Raw genomic sequence first — 20,572 nt, 5'->3', positions numbered from 1 at the left:
TGTTAAAACTCACCTTGGTTCCCTTGATACCAACACCATTTCTAGCAGGTTCTCCTTTTCCTCCTTTGGATCCAGGGAAACCAGGAGGTCCCACAGGTCCAGGAAATCCAGAAATTCCAGGATTACCAGGTTCTCCCTATAAACATATATAAATCAGTGCAGAAATTGTCCTTGGTTCATGTAAAAATAAGGAAGATATTTAAAAGTACCCAGAGATCAAAGAATTTGTGAAATCTGTAAAAGTGGCGAAATTGAAAATGAACAGCACATGCTGCTACACTGCAGAGGTTACTCCAGTATTAGAGAGACTTTTGTATTAAAAATGTTCAAAATTACAGGAAAAAGTATATCCACATTGTGCGATAAAAATAAAATAAATCTTATACTTAATAATACACCTTATACGGCACTAAAATTATCTTCCTCTTTCGTAACAAATTGTTTAAATGCAAGAAGTAATCTATAGTAATAGATTTTCATTATACCTTTAATCGTTTATTCACATATATATATATAATTGTTTGTATTTTACTACCATGTATAGCACATTGTTTATCCATTCGGTCATTATCATTTATTGTAAATGTGTTTGTGCCAATAAAATATTGTCTATTGTCTATTGTCTATTGTAAGTCATATTTGTTTTTATAGTTTGTTCTGTAATAACTTTTTTGCAGTTGGTTTTCTCATTTGCATTGTTTCCTTTTTTCAGTTAAGGGACTTTTATACCCAAATATACTTTCATCAAAAACTTTTTTCTCATTGTTGAAGGCCGTACAGTTGCCTTTTTTTTTATTACTACCAATTCATTTTAACCCTGGTGGATAGTTTTCTCATTGACAATCATACCACAACTAATTTTTCTATTATCAGATACTCAAGGATTAGCAGGTTCTCCTTATAAATACAAATATATCTGTACATTTCTATAAGAATCCCTTAGATTACTACACACAAATAAAAGATGTGATATGATTGTCAATAAGACAACTTTCCTAAAAAGATGAAATGACATATCTAATGTCAACATAAGTCTTATAACAACAATCAAAATCCATACATTATTAAAGCAAGCTATGAAACATGACAAATGCAGAACAATTAAAACTAGAATACTAAGGGTCACAGTTATGAATGAAACAAAAAATAGATATGTTACACAGCAATTATAGACCACCACTCAATAACATTCATATTAAAAACTTAAATATCACTAGGCTCCCCCTGTTATTATATTTGATCAGAACATTTATATTTGACACTTTAGATTTCTATAAGGATGTAGAGGTCCTCAAAAAACGCAAACCAAATACGTACATACATATGGCTGGACATACAAGTGATGATAAAATGATAAAACTTGATGCCCCCTCATCTACAGCAGGGGCATAAAAAATGTGTCTGTTCCTGCATCATTCCGGAAATATTTAATCCTGATTTTTCAAATTCCCAACAATTGTCTACCGAACTATACCCCAATTCCTGTATATTAAACAGCTCAGTCTTTAAATTCCTGAAAAGGTCTTACCTCTTTAAAAGACTTTTATTATACATTTTCTCTGACTAAGGGTATAATAACTAAATTCAAAAGTAAGACAAAAGTAAATCCCGGCAATTACACTGAATCTACAAAAATGATAGCCATATAGTTCCGCTACATTTTTTCTCTCTCGAACCAGGGAAATAGTTTGCTTTATTCTGATTGCAGAAATGACTTTCTTGAAAGCATCATACTCACACATGATAACCATATCATTTTACGTTTTAAACAAGAATGTGTCCATAGTACACGAATGCCCCACTCGCACTATCATTTTCTATGTTCAGTGGACCGTGAAATTGGGGTCAAAACTTTAATTTGGAATTAAAATTAGAAAGATCATATCATAGGGAACATGTGTACTAAGTTTCAAGTTGATGTAACTTTAACTTCATCAAAAACTACCTTGACCAAAAACTTTAACCTGAACTTCGCACTATCATTTTCTATGTTCAGTGGACCATGAAATTGGGGTCAAAACTATAATTTGGCATTAAAATTAGAAAGATCATATCATGGGGAACAAGTGTACTAAGTTTCAAGTTGATTGGACTTCAACTTCTTCAAAAACTACCTTGACCAAAAACTTTAACCTGAAGCGGATGGACGGACGGACGGACGCACAGACCAGAAAACATAATGCCCCTCTACTATCGTAGGTGGGGCATAAAAATAGAATGTTAATAAAAAAACAGAAAATTTATTTGTAAATGCAACTTTCCATTAAAACAACAACTTCTGGTCATGCAATAATTGAGAAAACAACCACACCTGTAGATTTTAGCAACATTATACATGCTGACAGCTCAATTCTCAATTCACTGATAAGACCTCCTAAGGTTATCAGATAACTTGGCATACACAAACAGGATGATGGAATATCTGAGTGCATTTTACTGTTGCAGTCTTTAAAATGCAGAAACCTGACAATCATTAAAGACCATATGAAGATGTCCTTTGGCATTTTTTTTGTTTGGATAGCTGTCTCATGGATGAAAACATAACATCACTTTTAATTAATATCTACATACAAGAGTTGTTTCATTAGCACTAATATCACATCATCTTATTCATAATGACCACATCTTTTTCAAATTTACTTTTGATATATATTTTTTTACTTTTTCAGAAAATTCATCTGTGACAGCTGTTTTTGTCCATAGCATTAACAAAATGAAGACATTTAAGAAGAGAACAAAAAATGTCCATACCTTTTGGAAAGAAAAATTGAAAAATTTAGTATAGGAGACACCAAAAAAATAACAATTTATCAAATGGCTTTTAATAATTAGTAATTAGTTATGCACAAATTCAAAAGAAATGATGGCAGTGGGAAATGATTCCATAGATACTAAATCAATTCTCTTTAATTAAAAAAAAACATGTGAGATCAATGTTTTTGGAAAGATTTTTCCGTTGACAAACCACTAAATTCCACTTTATACCCAATTAAACCATTCTCTGAAACATTCCCAGATTTACACATATGTTTCTTATTATATCAGAATAAACAAAATTCATCCTGTTTTATCTCAAGAGGCTTGGGTAAAACCTAACTATTTTCAATTTACTCAATGAACATGTGTGTGTTTTCAGTGTTAATTACTTTCAATTTACAGTCTATTAACTACACTCTTTTCAGTCTGTTACAGAGTGTCAATAACCTTATCTCTAAGAAGTACAGAAGGATTTACAAATTACCATTATCTAGTGAGGGTCCCATAAGATTAGGGTGTTATATAATAACCCTTTGATAATTAATAAGAAGAATCATATTACTGATTCATATATTAAGATTATATCATTATTAGATGATTATAGATGTATCTCCTTAGAAACACAGCCTGTAAGAAAATGTAATTAACAAACCAAAATGTTGTTTTATAACCAACATTTTTTTTATGGTTTTTGAAAAATACTTATTTCTTTTACAACTTTATCTTTCTGATATTTAGATAAATTTGATGTGTTTGAGCTTTTGAGTTTGCCATTTGCTTACAGTCTTTTGAAATTTCCTTGGAGTTCAGTAGTTTTGTGATTTTTCTTTTTACGTAGGGCTTCAATATCCAATTGAGAATTAGATGTTTATGGTCCTGTGTTTCAACATTTTGATGCCCTGAACTTCGATTGAAATCATGAATCTGAACTTTATCTCAAAATCTTCATGCTTAGGTTGTTTGTTCTGAATTTTAAATTATTCAGTATTTCTTACCTGAGTTCCATTACATCCATCCAGACCAGGTGAGCCTCTTGGTCCAACAGGGCCAGGAATACCCTGAAAAAAATTATAACAAATAATGATATAAACTTTTAAGAGGGATAGTCTAAAAACCCACCTAGAGGCCCCTTTTTTATAAATTTGCTACTCAATATATGTTGTTGCAAGGTGTATTTTTTCCAATACAAGACGAACAGATTTATGTCATAAGAGGGTATCAATATCCTCTACTATCAGGCGTCAAACGGACATTTAAGGCTATCTTTAGCGACAAATTGGTTAGAAATTTACCATGATTCGACAAAATATCCTTTCATGAGCCCTCAGAGATAAATAATTATCGATACCGTTTAAAAAAAAAATTGAACCCGATTTAATCGTCATGCACAAAAAAATTACTGTTCATGTCATTTAGCATGAATTTGATGAAGGTACGCCTATAACTACACTTTTATAATTGCCAATATATTATTCAAATACAGCTAGTTACAGACATTTTACACCTAAAGTACTAATACACATATATCTTGAAGTGTGTGGACATGCACAATTTACTGTTGAACTGATAAAAATATTAACCTTTAAATTGGAGATATCTGTTTCTTATTAAGACTATGCACTTAAACACATGTTCTTTTTACAACAGACATACTAACACAGTTTTTGGCATTTATTGTGTTTATTCAGTTTTTTTTTAAATGAGTCCATCATTTACTGACTTGGCTAAAAATTGATTCAGTCTTCTCGAAAAAAAAACTTTTCTAAGATTCTGAAAACCAATATTTTGATATTTTTGTTGTGTGCCTTAACAATTTTTTTCAAAACCTTACTTACTAATCTGAATAAAATTTACATATGTTTTATCGGGATTTTTCAGATTTTCAGATGATTTAATTTTTCCCTGATAGAAATGGAGTAAGTTTGCTGTATCATGTACTCTTCAGTGTGAAGGAAATGATTCTATAATTGGAGATCTGTCAGACAGTAGACCAGACTAACCTATTTAGACAGTTGAAGAGCTAATGCATCTGCCATTCTAATAGTTTAACAAAAGTTTTAAAAAGAAAGCAAAAGATGGTTTATGTTAGGATAATTAGCAAGTGAACTTTCCTGAACACCTATTTACAACTTATTATTGGTGGAATTTCCATTTCTATAAATATATAGACTTCTTGATACTTACAGGAATACCATTCATACCAGGGAATCCAGGCATACCCATCTTACCCTGAAAATATACAATCAGAAATCACTTAAACATAACTTACAATAATGTAAAATACATCGTAATTTATCACAGACTTCACATTATCAATACTTTATTATAACTATATATCTGACTGCAGATGAACAAAAAGATCTGACTTTCAAAGTTTCTATAAACCAAGACATTGGTAATTGCAATTCTTCAAAAATGCATTTTATTTAACAACCAAGTGCACGGTTATCATGTTTCTTTGAATCTGATGAAATTCATTTTTGAGATTACAAGAGTACAGAAAAAAAACCTTATAGTTTTTGCATGACTTTGTGTTTGTGTTAAATAGACTTACCCTGTTACCCTTTGGTCCATCAGGTCCTTCAGGTCCATGTTCTCCTTTCATTCCTTTTGTTCCCTGAAGACCTTCCATACCAGGAAATCCCTGAATACCTTGGGGTCCAGGAGGGCCAATTGGACCAGGTGATCCCTGAAAACATTCAAAATTATTTCACCATGAAAATAAGGGACATACTCTTCATAAGTAATCAAGTTCACTCAATCAGTCATACCAAACTTTTTTTTTTAAATATTTTTTTCACAAGAGAAACTTCTTAGAATGTCATATTTCTTTTATGCATTATATTTCTGCATATATATATATATATAGAGCGACAAAACAACAAAACTTTTTTGAAAAATTTGAAAATTTGTATAGGCATTAATCTTATTTTAATATAAATATTATTGATCAATAGGAGAATGAGCTGCAATAGAAATTGCTTAAGGGCTTAACTTCAAGCCGCTTATATTCACTTATGTTTAGTAGTACAAAAGTCATTTGGATTCTAAGGGCCTTAAATACCAGCAACTGGTTAATGATTACATATCATGACATGTAAACATGATTATAGTTACATTTTATTACAACTATACAAAACAATGCCAAGTTATTTTTGTTGTCTGACAATACTGGTATTCTTATATAAACCTGTAATAAGAATATCATTAACATAAAAACACTTCATTATGTTTTCACTTTCTGAGTTTTCTAGAGAAAATCAATCTGTTTACTTATTATTGATTGATTGGTTGATTGTGTTTTAACGCCACTTTTTGGCTAAATTGTGGCAGCCCATTTTGTTTGGTGGAGGAAGCCAGAGTGCCCTGAGAAAACCACTGACTTTCAGTAGGAAAACTTACAATTCTAGTCAATTATGATTGGACTCAGGTGCACCCGCAAGGACAGGGTTCGAACTTGCAAGTGCAGCGGTTCGAACTCACAACCTTAGTGTTGACTGGCTAGTGATTACAATAGTAGAACACCAAGGCCCCACCATCATTATATATTAAAACCTCAACAAAACTTGACTGTACGTGTACTTGTTAAAATAGTAAAGGACAAGGACTAAGATTAATTGTATTTAGGATAAACAAAAACCTGTATACAAACAATTTTTTTACAAAAACAAACTTATTTAAAACCACCCAGAAACTTATATTTCAGTCTGGCAATATGCTTTGATAATTTTTGATAATTTCATTCCATTTTTTTTTCTCTCTGCAATATTGAAAGAAAGAATACATTTTACTAGCATAAATCTTTTCTAATAAATTACTTAAAACTAAATTTTCTAATAAATTACTTGAAACTATAATTTTCCATTAACACTTCCTCTTTTAATAATTCATGACACATGGCAAGAACAGATTACCTCCTGTTGAGCTTCTGTAATGGATTATGGTTTTATAATTAAGATATTTGGGTCACTGACCGTGGATTATATAAAATAAAGGTCATGCTGTTCTCCATCCTTCCATGGAATGTTCTTCTGTCTTTGAAAGGATAAAAAATCAAATAATCTTCCTTATTTTTTATTTTGAAAAAATGTTTATGATGATAATGTCTATATTTCCAAACAAAATTTCAGCTTTTGACACTGTTAGAGTTTTTGCATATATGTATGCAAAATTTAACCACAGCAAAAATTGAAAGAAGTTATTACTTTTCAAAGAAGACAAAAAAGTGGGAAGGTTGAGATCGTAAAATTGTTGAATTCTACTACATCTTCATGTTCTTGTCCAAATTCAGGAATCTTGGCAATTATTGCTATTTGCTATACCAACAATTACAATAACCATTTGTGTTTTTTTGTCATTTAGGAAATTCTGGGCTGATGGTAGATTATTGCATTGACTACATTGTTCACAACCTTTTAAAAGACATGGGATGAATTAGAACTTGAAATATTAGTTTGTACTCTATTTTAAAAATATTTTATGAAAACATAAAGATGTTTAACAAAATGGCAAAAGCTATAAAGCTGCGTAAAATAGAACTGCACGTATAGGGAAAAAGAATTTTCTCCAGCTTCTCTCTGCAATGTGAAGGTTTAAGATAATTCAGGAAATCCTGACAACAAACAATTTTTTTCTTGCATAATATGAAAAGATGCAGGTTGTAAAAATGCAAAATATTTTGATCCCAAAGTATGATACAACAAAAATGTAATTTACATGATGTAAACACATGTGGAAGCCATTGACTTATTTAACAAGTCTTCTCACATAAAATGTGCACCTGACATAAAAGTGACAAGCACTCCTACTGTAATGTAACTGCACTTTGTTTTTAAAAAAAAAAGAAAAGTTGTAGGTGATTTGTTTCATCAGATTGATAAGTGGATAAGTCATTTTTTATCAAAAACAATTCTTGCAAACGTCAGAAGAATAACTGCAAGTCTATAGACTTTGGCATAACAAAAGTTTGGGAAGAGGGATTTTTAAATTCTTACACTTTTTTTTCACAATTTATGAGTAATTTATTTCATAAAACAGAAAAAAACAAGAATGTGTCCAAAGTACACGGATGCCCCACTCAATCATTTTCCATGTTCAGTGAACCGTAAAATAGGGTAAAAATCTAATTTGGCATTAAAATTAGAAAGATCATATCATAGGGCACATGTATACTAAGTTTCAAGTTGATTGGACTTCAACTTCATCAAAAACTACCTTGACCAAAAACTTTAACCTGAAGCCAAAAACTTTAACCTGAAATTTGCACTATCATGTTCTATGTTCAGTGAACCGTAAAATTGGGGTCAAAACTCTAATTTGGCATTTAAATTAGAAAGATCATATCATAGGGCACATGTATACTAAGTTTCAAGTTGATTGGACTTCAACTTCATCAAAAACTACCTTGACCAAAAACTTTAACCTGAAGCCAAAAACTTTAACCTGAAATTTGCACTATCATTTTCTATGTTCAGTGAACCGTAAAATTGGGGTCAAAACTCTAATTTGGCATTTAAATTAGAAAGATCATATCATAGGGCACATGTATACTAAGTTTCAAGTTGATTGGACTTCAACTTCATCAAAAACTACCTTGACCAAAAACTTTAACCTGAAGCCAAAAACTTTAACCTGAAATTTGCACTATCATTTTCTATGTTCAGTGAACCGTAAAATTGGGGTCAAAACTCTAATTTGGCATTTAAATTAGAAAGATCATATCATAGGGCACATGTATACTAAGTTTCAAGTTGATTGGACTTCAACTTCATCAAAAACTACCTTGACCAAAAACTTTAACCTGAAGCCAAAAACTTTAACCTGAAATTTGCACTATCATTTTCTATGTTCAGTGAACCGTAAAATTGGGGTCAAAACTCTAATTGTGCATTTAAATTAGAAAGATCCTATCATAGGGCACATGTATACTAAGTTTCAAGTTGATTGGACTTCAACTTCATCAAAAACTACCTTGACCAAAAACTTTAACCTGAAGCGGGACAGACGGACGAACGGACGAACGAACGGACGAACGAACGGACGAACGGACGCACAGACCAGAAAACATAATGCCCCTCTACTATCGTAGGTGGGGCATAACAAAGAGAACTCATATGTAAATTAATTAATTTTGGTACTAAGAAAGTCTTAATTCAATAAAAATTGCTTTATTCATTTTTATTCAAGTGCTATATACATTTGTTCTCCTTATAAAACCTTTTGTCAGTTGATCGTGTAAGAAATACTTTTCACAAAAAAACATATTATCTTTTAGCTGATGAAGGAAAACGTCAAAGCAGCTAAACTACAATTTGCTTGGCCTAAGCGTCTTGATTTAATTTCATCATTAATCAAATGATCATGCTGTAATATTTCATACATATGAATATAACAAGTTCAAAGACTTTGGGTGTAACTAAGTAAGAATATCACAAAGTTTATATGTTAGCATATATCAAAACTTTTAGGCTTTAGTCATAATCCTACTGAGAATAGCTTAACAGCTTCCCTCTAATAAAGTTAATGAGCCTATTCATATACTTTTTACAATCAGAAAAGTGAAGTGAAGTACATACCCTAGATCCTTTTTCTCCAACACATTTACATCCATTATGGAAAACACAGTTACCACCCTGACATTCTGGGTCATTAGGGTCACGTTGCTGTGAAGAAAAAAACAATATCTTTATTATTATATGATAACTATATTACATGATCTTCCACTTGGTACTTTATTCTGAAAAAAATGATGTCACAAGGTAATTCAATATCTTTAGGTCACAATGTCCCATGACCCTTTTTCAACAATATATTCAACAAAACATTACCACAGAAAAACAGACTAGACAACACAAACCCCAATAATGTTTGGTAAACTCAGAGGTTTCACAAGGAAAGGCAGTTTTTCTGCTCTAGGTGTCCTGTACTAGTGTTTCTCTTGTTGTGTAAAAATAGGACATGTAAGAAGAAATTAAGATTTATATTTTTTTCAAATTGTATATAAATATCTCACTGTATTTTACTAGATTTAAATAAAGGGCAATCTGATTGGTGTTTAATGTCCGTCTGTAACAAAAGTTTTCAAGTAGTGAAACAATCAATAATTAATGTACAGATAAAATGATAGGACCGAAATCCTCCAGTTGTTTCTGAAAAGATTTAGAACTTTGCAGTATCTTTCAAAAGTTTTGGCAGCAGCTATGCATTTTGATGGACTTTTTATTGATTGACAAAAGATTAATGTAATATTTCTGGTTGAATTTTTCTTTTACAGGTGTTTCATGTATTGAAACTGACCTCTTCTTGCACAAAGTACCTTTAAGATAAGTTTATAAGATATCAATCAATTTGGTTTCCATATCAACTAGACAGGTGTGACTTATATCAACGTTGTTTATATTTATGTATAAACAATTTTAGCTCTTGACTCTCTAAATGAAGAAAGAAAGATCATCATAATGCATGTTATCATGATTGTTGGTATTAGGTTTTATCTTCAACATTATCACTGCAGTTTTTATACATTAACATACTCAGACAGAATTCTTAGTTTTAAGTTGAGAAGCATATACATGTTTAATTTACTCTAATGTAAAATACCAAATTATTAATCAATTTACCTCCACTTCTTTTATTTTTGCTTAATATTTATCTTAAGGAGATATAAAATCTTAAACTCTGATTATTTCTAGCTAGATATACTCAAAAAATTCCTCCAAAATCTTCGTTTATTGCTAGAACACAATTTTATGCAAACCTTTCATCTTTTCACTGACAAAATAGCTTTGAGTTTTAGATTACCCCAGTCTTCACAAAGGTACTTAAAAGACAATCAGCTAGACTATTGCTCAGCTAAATTCCTTAATCAAAAATTCATCAGAAACCAGACTTCCAATCAACATTGTTTTCTAAAGTATATATCTTTTAAATAGAAACACAATTCACATATATATACATGTGAGGCAATTCCACTTGCAGATGCACATCTAGTTAACCTACTAACTTACATTGCATTAATCTTATATCATGTTTATTCTTTTCTTTTCAAAACTACCACTGATGAATAAGAATTGAAGCAATTTGATCTTCTAATATAAATAAACCAGTTCTAAATAAAACATTGTATATTTTCTTTGAAATTAGTTTACAAGAGTACAGATGTGTTGTCCAGATCACAGCGGTCCAGACATATATCAATTAGAATTCAGCTTACTCAGCTGTTTTTCAATATCCTTGAAATCATGCATCAGATGATAGATTAGTAATATAGATCTATGATCAGATCAATGCTATCTCTGAACTTACTAATAGCATGTTAGCCATATCATTTGGGGTTGGTACAGGTACAAACATTTCCCTCTCCAAATACTATTCTTTGATACTTGCAATTTAATAAAATTGAGACTAAGGTGAAGGATAGGAAAGACTCCTTAGTAGCCTTGAAAAAATCTACTTTACTTCTATGTAATGCATATTTCCTAGAGCTAAATTTTTAATTTCAAAAAATCATGACAATACATAACAAGATCTAATAAAATCCAACAAAAAATCCAACAAAATTACACAACTTATGTTACAAATACACCTTAAAACCTGTTTAAGATATAAAATCTGACAGAATCAAGCCTATCTAAATCAGAACAATATTGAGGGTTACATGTTCTCATCAACTCTAGATTAGATTAGATTATAATCTGGAGTGCATACAAATCATAAGTCAAAGAAGAACATACAACATCATCTGATATCCAAATGATTGATTGATTGTTTGAAAAGTGTCTAACACCACTTTCAACACTAAATTTGTGCTATTTCATGGCAAAGAGTTTTTATCAGCAGTGGAAGCTAGAGTGTCTAGAGAGAACCAGGACTTTGGTAGGAAAACTGACAATCCTTGTCAACTAAGATTGAAGTCCAACACATCAGCCATGTGAAGGAGCGTCTCTTGTCAAAGTCTAAAACATTACAAATTCATTATTGACCATTGATTACTCAATACTGTTAAAAAATTTAGTAAAACATTTGTATCTTTTAATGTATAGACAGGTCAAACAAGTGTCTACAAGTAACTTAACCTAATATTTACCCCAGTTCTATGTGAAGAGGTTTTAACGTCTGCATACCTGCCAACTTTTCAAAATGCCCATGGGGGTTTTACGTGAAAGATGGTTCTTATAGTCCTACAAAACCTTCAAGGGGGCCTTCAAATATATTCTAATGTGGTTTTTTGGTTTTTTCGTGCTTTTAACAAGCTCATAGCCATTGTTAAATTAATTGTTTTCTTTAAATTATTTGACAAAATTGCTCTTACAAAATTTCCACTTGGAGCCTCCATGGGGGAAATCCCACGCAAATAGTGACAGTTGGCGGGTATGCGTCTGATGCTATCTAAACAGCTCTTCCTAAGTCATGAAAGAATTGCCCACCATTTTCTACATTAGAGAATGCCTGTACCAAGTCAGGAATATGACAATTGTTATCCATTCGTTTGATGTGTTTGGACTTTTGATTTTGCTTTTTGCTTTTTGATTTTGCTTTTTGAATTTTCCTCGGAGTTCAGTATTTTTGAGTTTTTACTTTTTTTTGTAAGAAATTGTAAATACCTTTCTTTGTAATGCCTAACATTGCTTGCATTTTGTTTTTGTTACAACATTTGTTTGTAGAAAAGGGACAAATATTGTTAATGTAATCATAGAATGGTTATAGCAGAAAGGGCAACCACCTTGAACTTTGTTACAAGTTACAAAGTAAGATACCAAATTTTAATTATTTTTCCTTAGTACCTATGAGGTTAAAAACCTTCAGGCTGAATGGTTCTCTTATCAAACTGTTACAGGGTTCTTAAAAGTCTTAGGAAGTAATTAGTTACATAAAGAGGTAATAACACAGTGTCAATGACTTTTAGTGATCAGTGCACATATTCCATAAAATGGATTCAGGAATGCTTTATTACTAGAGAAATTTTATATGACAAATGGATAGACATTGCAAAATGTATTATGTGCCGAATAAAGTAGACATTCAAATTTTAGTTTACTATCCACAGCGGTCACTGAATTATATGCTTGTATATATGTAAATTTTATGTATAATCAGTGACCACTGTCGCTTAGTCTTCAGTTTTCTATGTTGTATCTTGTGTACTATTATTTGTCTGTGTGTCTTTTCTATTCTAGCCATGGCGTTGTCAGTTTATTTTCAATAAGAGTTTGAATGTCCCTCTGGTATCTTTCACCCAGGTAATGAGTATATTTTTGCAAGTCTTACCTATATAGAAAAACATGAAATAATACTGAAAATTAAAAGCAAAGGAAAAGATAACAGACTTTGGGAAACACCGGGAGCAAGAGCAGATACAGCCACTTTTAAAAGGGGTTGTTCAAAACAAGAATTAAAGTGTGGGGGTTGTTCAAACCTGGAATAAAAGTGTGGGGTTGTGGGGTGGTTCAACAATTTGTCCCTATTCAAAAGCACTGATCGCAAAAAAAAATGGATCTGCCATTGGGGAGGCAAAACTAAAATTGCCCTGTCCTCATACATCAAGGACTCAGGGGCGGATCCAGCCATTTAAAAAAGGGGGGGTTCCTAACCCAGGACAAAGGGGGGGTTCCAATTACATGTCCCCATTCAAATGCATTGATAGTCCAAAAAAAGGGGGGGTTCCAACCCCGGAACCCCCCCCCTCTGGATCCGCGCCTGAGGACTGTTCCAGGATTTGATGCTAGAGGGTTTTCCTAATAATGAGACTTATTGAGGAGTTAAAGGATATGTTGACAACATTTTTGGTTGAGGGTTTGATATACAATAAATGGAAATAAAAAACTCAACACCCTCTATGTCTATGAAAATTGGACTTTTCCACTTCCAACCAATGAATGTTTCTGGTTGCATCGCCTGGACACAAATAACAATGGAATTACCAGACAGAATCTAAGACCATACTATAATACGCCACGGGTAAGAACAGTTCCTCGAGTCCTCTAAAGTTTTGTTGCAAAAGTTCAGATGTACTCTAAGAAACCTGAATATCTAAATTCAGTATTTAAGTTTCGCATTAAAGCTACATTGTTGTGTAGTAACAAAATGTGTTTTTACTTCAGAAATTACGTAAAATTTTATCTGTAATAAAAAATATTATTATGTTTCAGAGGAATTTATTTTTTTATCATTTGTTATCAAAGCGTTTTGATCATATATCATTCTGATGTTAACTTTATGTTGCTTGGGATTGTAAGACATAATTTTATACCTGTTGCTGCTGTTGGGTTCGTTTTCAGAAGAAATATTCTTTAATACTTTCTTATCAATGTCATTGATATTGTGTATCATGTAAAATGCACCTATATTTTGTTTATAACAGTGTAACTAGACATTTATAGATATATTACGTGTGATAAAAAAAGAAAGAAAAAGGGGGAGGGGTGCAACTCCTAGAATCAATGTTATTTTAAATTGTAATTGAACTATGCCAAATATTTTATTTTATTTATATCACAATCTTCGACCTCCATTTGTATGTACATAGCGCCACAGTTCCAGGATATTCTACACTCCCGCACTGTACCAGACAGTGGCGGATCCAGAAATGTTCAAGTGACTGTGGGGCCCGGGGCCCACTGACTTCCTAAGAGGGGGCCCAATCCAGTCATGCTTTAGTGATTCCCTATATAATCAACCAAATTTTTCCCAGAAAAAGGAGGGGGGAGCAGGCCCTCTGAAAAACCCTCTACATCTGCCTCTGCCAGAGTATTTCCCATACTAGGAAGAAGAAGAAAGTGTTAATGGCTAAAGATGAGACTCACTGACACACAAAATATATGACTCTACTTATCACTTTCATAAAAACTACTTTGGAGGTATATCTAATGAAAGACTTGCATTTGAAATTAATTGAATATCCTCCATCGGTTGAATAATGTAGTCATTGTGGGTCAAGAAACAGTGGCGGATCCAGGGGGGGGGGTTCCGGGGGTGCGCACCCCCCCCCTTTATTTTTGCCGATCAATGCATTTGTATCGGGACATATGTTTTGCACCCCCCCCCTTTGCCCTGGGTGCCCTGGGTTAGCACCCCCCCCCCCCCTTTCGAAAATTCCTGCATCCGCCCCTGAGAAATTTTTATAAGGGAAGGCCTAGGCCAACTGACTGCCTTAAGAGGGAACACTCCAGTCATGCTTTAGGGATTCTCTATATAAACAACCATATTTCCTACAAAGCATGTTTTTTCATTTGTAACTCTAGAACGGTATTAAAGAGACACAATTTTTTTTTATTTGTTTTAGACAGACTTCATATGTACATGTATATAAGTTCTTCAGGTGTTCAAATCACCCTTGAAAGCTGGAAGTGAACAGTGGACTCTTTACACTTCATATTATGACTATTATATAAGAGGGTAGGATAGCCCTTTACTGTCAGGCAGCAAACTGTGTGTTTTCTGCTCTTCTTCTTCTTCGGTTGTAGAACAAAGCTTCAGAATACTGAAGATTACTTGTCGTTGCTAAAGTTTTATAGCATCAATTTAGTTAAAATTTTATTCTGATTCATCAGAGGCCTCAAATTATTATTGGTTGTAATTTTTTTTGGAAAGAATTTAACATGATACATCAAAATCATTCTAATTTCTTTTATTTTCATAAAGAAAATGAACATTTTTCCTTTATACAAGGTAAACAAACAAAAACAACAAAAAAAACAAAATAACAAAAAAATGTCATGAGATATTTGCAGATTGATCTCTAAGTCAACCAAGGCCCTTAAAGTACCAATGCTAGTTTAAACTCAGGTCTGGGTAACAGAGATGTGTTAGGGAGGGGAGAAATTCGGAATCACCCTGGTGATTTGCTGAAATTTCAAGCAACCTCAGTTAAGATCGAAGCACTGTAGCTAGGGATCTTGATTCTTAACCACTGGGCAATGAACCCACATTATACTGATTTTTAAGCTTGCAATTCACCTTTGCAAAAATATTCTGCTCTTAGCAGGTGCAAGATGTGGTCTGTCATCTTTGATGCATGCATACAAAATGTATGTTATTTATTGTACTGGTATGTTAGAAGGGTTACTAAGTGTGGACAAAGTCATTGTTCAGAAGAATAAAACACTATGAATAATACTTTCTTTCTACTCATGATCTATATATATAAATTAGATTTAACTGAAGTTGACAGGAGTTGGATAAAGAGCACCTATCTTTTAATTAGATGATTCATTATGTATCTAGCAAAAAATGTAGGCTATCCAAAATGACTTCTTCCTTAATACTTTATATTATTAATATTTTGTAGGAATTATGATTGCTGATCTTAATGCTAGTCAGTCGTGAAGTACAGAATCGTTGAGTCAGCTGAATTCAATTTGAACTAAGCTATTGCTAATGATTTCATAATAAAAATTTAAGAAAATGTGGTAATGATGTCATGATTAAAACAGTTTTCTTTCATTCCAATTAATTTAAGTTCAGTGATTTGCACTTGAGAACAAAGTGACTCGTATTTTCATTTAAACAATAACTGTACAAAGATAAGCACTTTAAAATGTTTTTAATCAGCCTTCTTCCTTGGAAAGTACACGAAATAATGTGAATAAAAGAGAGAAACAATGAGAGTAAGAAAATCAAGAAAACTTTCAAGTTTTTTGTTGTTGTCGTTTCTAGACTAGGAAAAAGAATGCACTTTACTCAAACAATTCCATTGTCCCAAATCCCGTTTTTTAAATGCAACAAATGGAAAAACAACCCGGGCTATTCATTTGGAGGCGTAACTAGTACTTTTACCCTTCCATTCTATTGAAACGTGCCGCCTGAATTAGGATTTTTCATATAAGGTATTCAAGAAATATATTACCCCTCAAAAATATATTGATTTGCCTTGACCATGTTTTCTTGGGGTAACAATATTCTCTTTCACACTCTTATGTATTTGTTACTTATAAAGTAACAAAAAAAAAATCACAAAATTTTCTATTTTTTCCAGAAAAAAGTCATGTCTAAGGAAAAGACACAGCTAACTCAGTTTGGGGAAGGTAATAATTCAAATATTATAAAGGTCTTTAATCTTTACATCAAGAATATTAAAGGAGATAAAAAAATTAGAAGAAAATGCAAAAGGACTTTTCACTAAGATCTTAGTTAAAATAAGATGTGGTATGAGTTCCAATGAGACAACTCGCCATCCAAGTCACAATTTTTAAAAGTAAACCATTATAGGTCAAAGTAAGGTCTTGCTTATTTCACAAATCATTAAATTAACTACAGAAGATCCTATTTCCTATCTTGCCCATTCAAACTACTTATATTCCATCAGATAAATCTTAGTGGGCATGAGAAACAAATAATCAGTATGACATATCCTAATGTTTTCTGTTGTAGTTTGGCAGTAGTCATGTAGATGTAAGAACAGATAAAGTTGCTGACAATTTTCCACAGGTTTGTGAGTCACTGTAGAAACAGACACTTTCTGTCTGATCTGCTTCATAAATACTATGATGTCATATCTTTGATTCTTTAATAATTAAGGCCAAAGCAACATAATCATGGTTATATCTATGATTCTTTAATAATAAAGGCCAAAGCAACACAATCACTGTCATATCTATGATTCTTTGATAATGAAGGCCAAAGCAGTTTAGTTCCTTGTAATAATAATTCATTGAAACATTAATTCTTTTACTTATTAATTGTAAATTACCCTGAACTAGCTTTCTGTAGATGTGAAAACTCTTAAATCAGTACATATTGCCTTTTTTTGGGGGGAAAATTGTTTATTTTTTAGTGCATGTGTCTATCTGACGACTCAATCCTTTTTCAACTGATTTTTATAGTTTGTTCTTATGTTCAATGTTTTGTGAATAAATCAGGATGTCGGTTTTCTCTTGGAATTCTTTTACATTTTATCAATAGTGGGACTGTACCTTGCTACTTATTTTAGTATTGAGACAAAACTCATAGAATTTATTACTTTGTTTGAAATGCTCTTGCCTAATACATTCTGTTTCTAACTATTAAGGAAATGTTTAATAAATTTCTGCAACTATTGACTTCTTTAGGAATAACAACTTTTCAAGGGGATATAACTCATGTGTTAAAATTCAATCCAGGGGAGATAATTTGGCTGGATGTTATTGGAAATAAAATAACAAGAAAATAACAATTGACACCCATATTTTATTTCACAAATTCATTGTGTTAGTTCACAATAGTTTACACTGTAAGAATATTTAGATTGCACAGGGAACTAATGGTACCTAACATCATGCTTTTGTCTAACAGGTACACGTTTCTTAAAATTATTTGTTTTCCTATATATACATTTAGGTGTATAGTATAAAAGACATTTTTGGGGACAAGTGCCTGTGTTTTGACATAGCTTATTATAGTGTTTTGCTTTTTTTTGTTATGTTAGATAGTAATGGATATTCAATCTTCTTATTGTTAATTAAAATATATGCCGTCAACCATCTGGTATTTATTGTGCAGTTGATTAATATTTGGCACCACTGACAAAAGTTAAATTTTGAAAAACATCATATAGTGTCTAAAACTAGCTTTGTCATGTACTATGTCAAATTAGCTAAACTTCTAGAGATTAATACCACATATTGAAAGCATTTCATTATGATATGTATTGGAAACCTACCAAAGTGCATATTTGTTAAAAATATCTTTAATATATATTCTGCAAAGTGCATTAAATATAAAAAATTTCGACCTCATTTTACTCAAAAAGTAGCACATGAAGGTATATTTTTTATTACATATTTGATTTAATTGGGTAAAAAATAGTCTATATGGAAATTTTTATCAAAATGTAAATACGGGATCAAAACTGTATCGTATGTCACAGTATACAGGGGCGGATCCAGCCATTTTAAAAAGGGGGGTTCCAAACCCAGGACAAAGGGGGGTGGGGGGGGGGGGGGGTACAACTATATGTCCCCATTAAAACAGGGGGGTCCAACTCCTGGAACCCTCCCCTGGGTTTGCCACTGGTATATACCCTGTCTGAGACCTGAATAACATATAATATACATATGTATGAGTGTATGTTAGGTTTTTTTTGTTTTAGTTTGTAACAAACATGTTTCATTTGTTTATATATATTGTTTGCAATAAAGATTATTATTTCTAAAAAAAAAAAAAAATTAAACAGAAAATCATATCAATGTGTCCTAGCAAAATTGCCATAGGCAACTCTAGAAGTAATAAAATGAAATAATTGGCAAGTAAGATATTTGATAAGTAAGAGACCAGCACATGAAATGTTACCCACAGGAATGCTTATGTTAATTTTGACATCTTCTTTGTGAGATTGAACAAACAAACACACCAATAATGCATTGAGGTGGCCTAACCAGCCCTCCTCTGTCTTAATTAACTCATGTCTGTAGAACCTGTCAGAAGGAGTTGTTTGGATGTTCAGCATTAAGGATCATGTTGATTTCATGCTATTTACAAAGCTATAAAATTCTTTTTGAACTGACTGGTTGAAATCAACATCATATGTCAGAGCTTTCAAACTCCAACTTTGAAAGAAGGCAGGGAACTTAAAGTGTAGGAGGAAAAATAAAACCACATCATCAGTACAGTTTTTAGTTCCCAGGAAATTATACCATTTAGATATTAATTGATTTTACACCAAGGCATTTTTGAAATATTGCATAATCAGCCCACGCAGGAAATGACAAAATTAAAAACTGGTAAAAACCAAGTTGTGGTAGTTTTAACTAATTCAACAGCCAACTAATTAGAAACAAAGTATGTTGTGGTAGTTTTAACTAAGCGAACAGCCAACTAATTACCCCAAAAGGTCATTTTGTTATGTATTTGCATTGCTTGAATTGAATACACTTTTTGACCATTAATTAGTCAAGTCTGGTTAAGAAAAAAAATATCTTACTGTTTGAAGGTCTCCATTTGTCTATCTTGGTTACACATGTTACACATTTATTTGGCTGTTTTTACACCATTTAGAGAGCTAATTTACTTTGAAAGTAGAATTCGTTTTCTTTTGTTGAACTGTTTAGCAAAAATTACATACACAAACTTTCATAAACTCATGGAAAATTGTCTGTTTCAATGAGTATTATTTTCAAAGAAATATTTTTTAGTTAGTCTTATAATCTGAGTATTTAGGGATAGAAGGCCACACACAAATACAAGGACCCTATCCCCCATTTCCTCCCACACAACACTAACTCAGCTTAGTAAGCCTTTAATAAAGTTATAGCAGTAATTTAGTCTTTCTCTTTCCTAGTCCTTAGCTTAATAGTTGTATGCATACATTCAAGTTTCCATGAAACTAAAGCAAGATCAATTCAAAGACACAATATAAAAAAAAACTTATAGCAGACATTGTTTGCATTTTTAGCAGATTATTAGAATAATAAAAAAGTGAACACATGCCTCTGCTCTTGTTCTATATACAAAGTTTAGAGAAAGTATGAATCAGATTAAATGTATAAGTACCAAAATAGCAAAAACACTTGTTAGAGTACATATATAGTAATAAGTACATCAGCCAGTACTTGACAAATATTTATGTTCATTTTGCACAACCAAAAATTTGGATAATATAAGGAAATATACCTCAGCTTTGTAAAATATGTATTATATGTCTTTGTCTTAGTGAGGGCCCTCATGGGGTTTTTGATTATGTGATTACTTGGCCGTTTTTTTAATGATTATTTGATTATTAAGCCAAATATTTCATGATTATTTGATTACCTAGGACTGTATTTTTAGTTTATGATTATTTGATTACTAAAGATAAGCAAATATTTATTGATTATGTGATTATATTGGCAAAAAAATGGTGATT

At 31.9% G+C, this 20,572-nt stretch overlaps 1 protein-coding gene across 2 annotated transcripts in view; it reads right to left on the bottom strand.

The window, feature by feature from the left end:
* Positions 1-20,572, bottom strand: part of LOC143068571 (uncharacterized) — a 60,350-nt gene that overhangs the window by 35,609 nt on the left and 4,169 nt on the right. For both annotated transcript variants that reach the window (XM_076242750.1, XM_076242751.1), the window contains exons 3-7: positions 9,333-9,419; positions 5,312-5,446; positions 4,942-4,986; positions 3,753-3,815; positions 14-136 (exon numbers count right to left, since the gene is read on the bottom strand). In XM_076242750.1, coding sequence (XP_076098865.1) covers positions 14-136; positions 3,753-3,815; positions 4,942-4,986; positions 5,312-5,446; positions 9,333-9,419 — 453 coding nt within the window. The remainder of the gene's footprint in view (positions 1-13; positions 137-3,752; positions 3,816-4,941; positions 4,987-5,311; positions 5,447-9,332; positions 9,420-20,572) is intronic.

This window comes from Mytilus galloprovincialis, chromosome 3 (genome assembly GCF_965363235.1).
Source record: "Mytilus galloprovincialis chromosome 3, xbMytGall1.hap1.1, whole genome shotgun sequence".
NCBI classification, from domain to species: Eukaryota; Metazoa; Mollusca; class Bivalvia; order Mytilida; family Mytilidae; genus Mytilus; species Mytilus galloprovincialis.
This window is presented reverse-complemented; position numbering and strand designations above follow the sequence as displayed.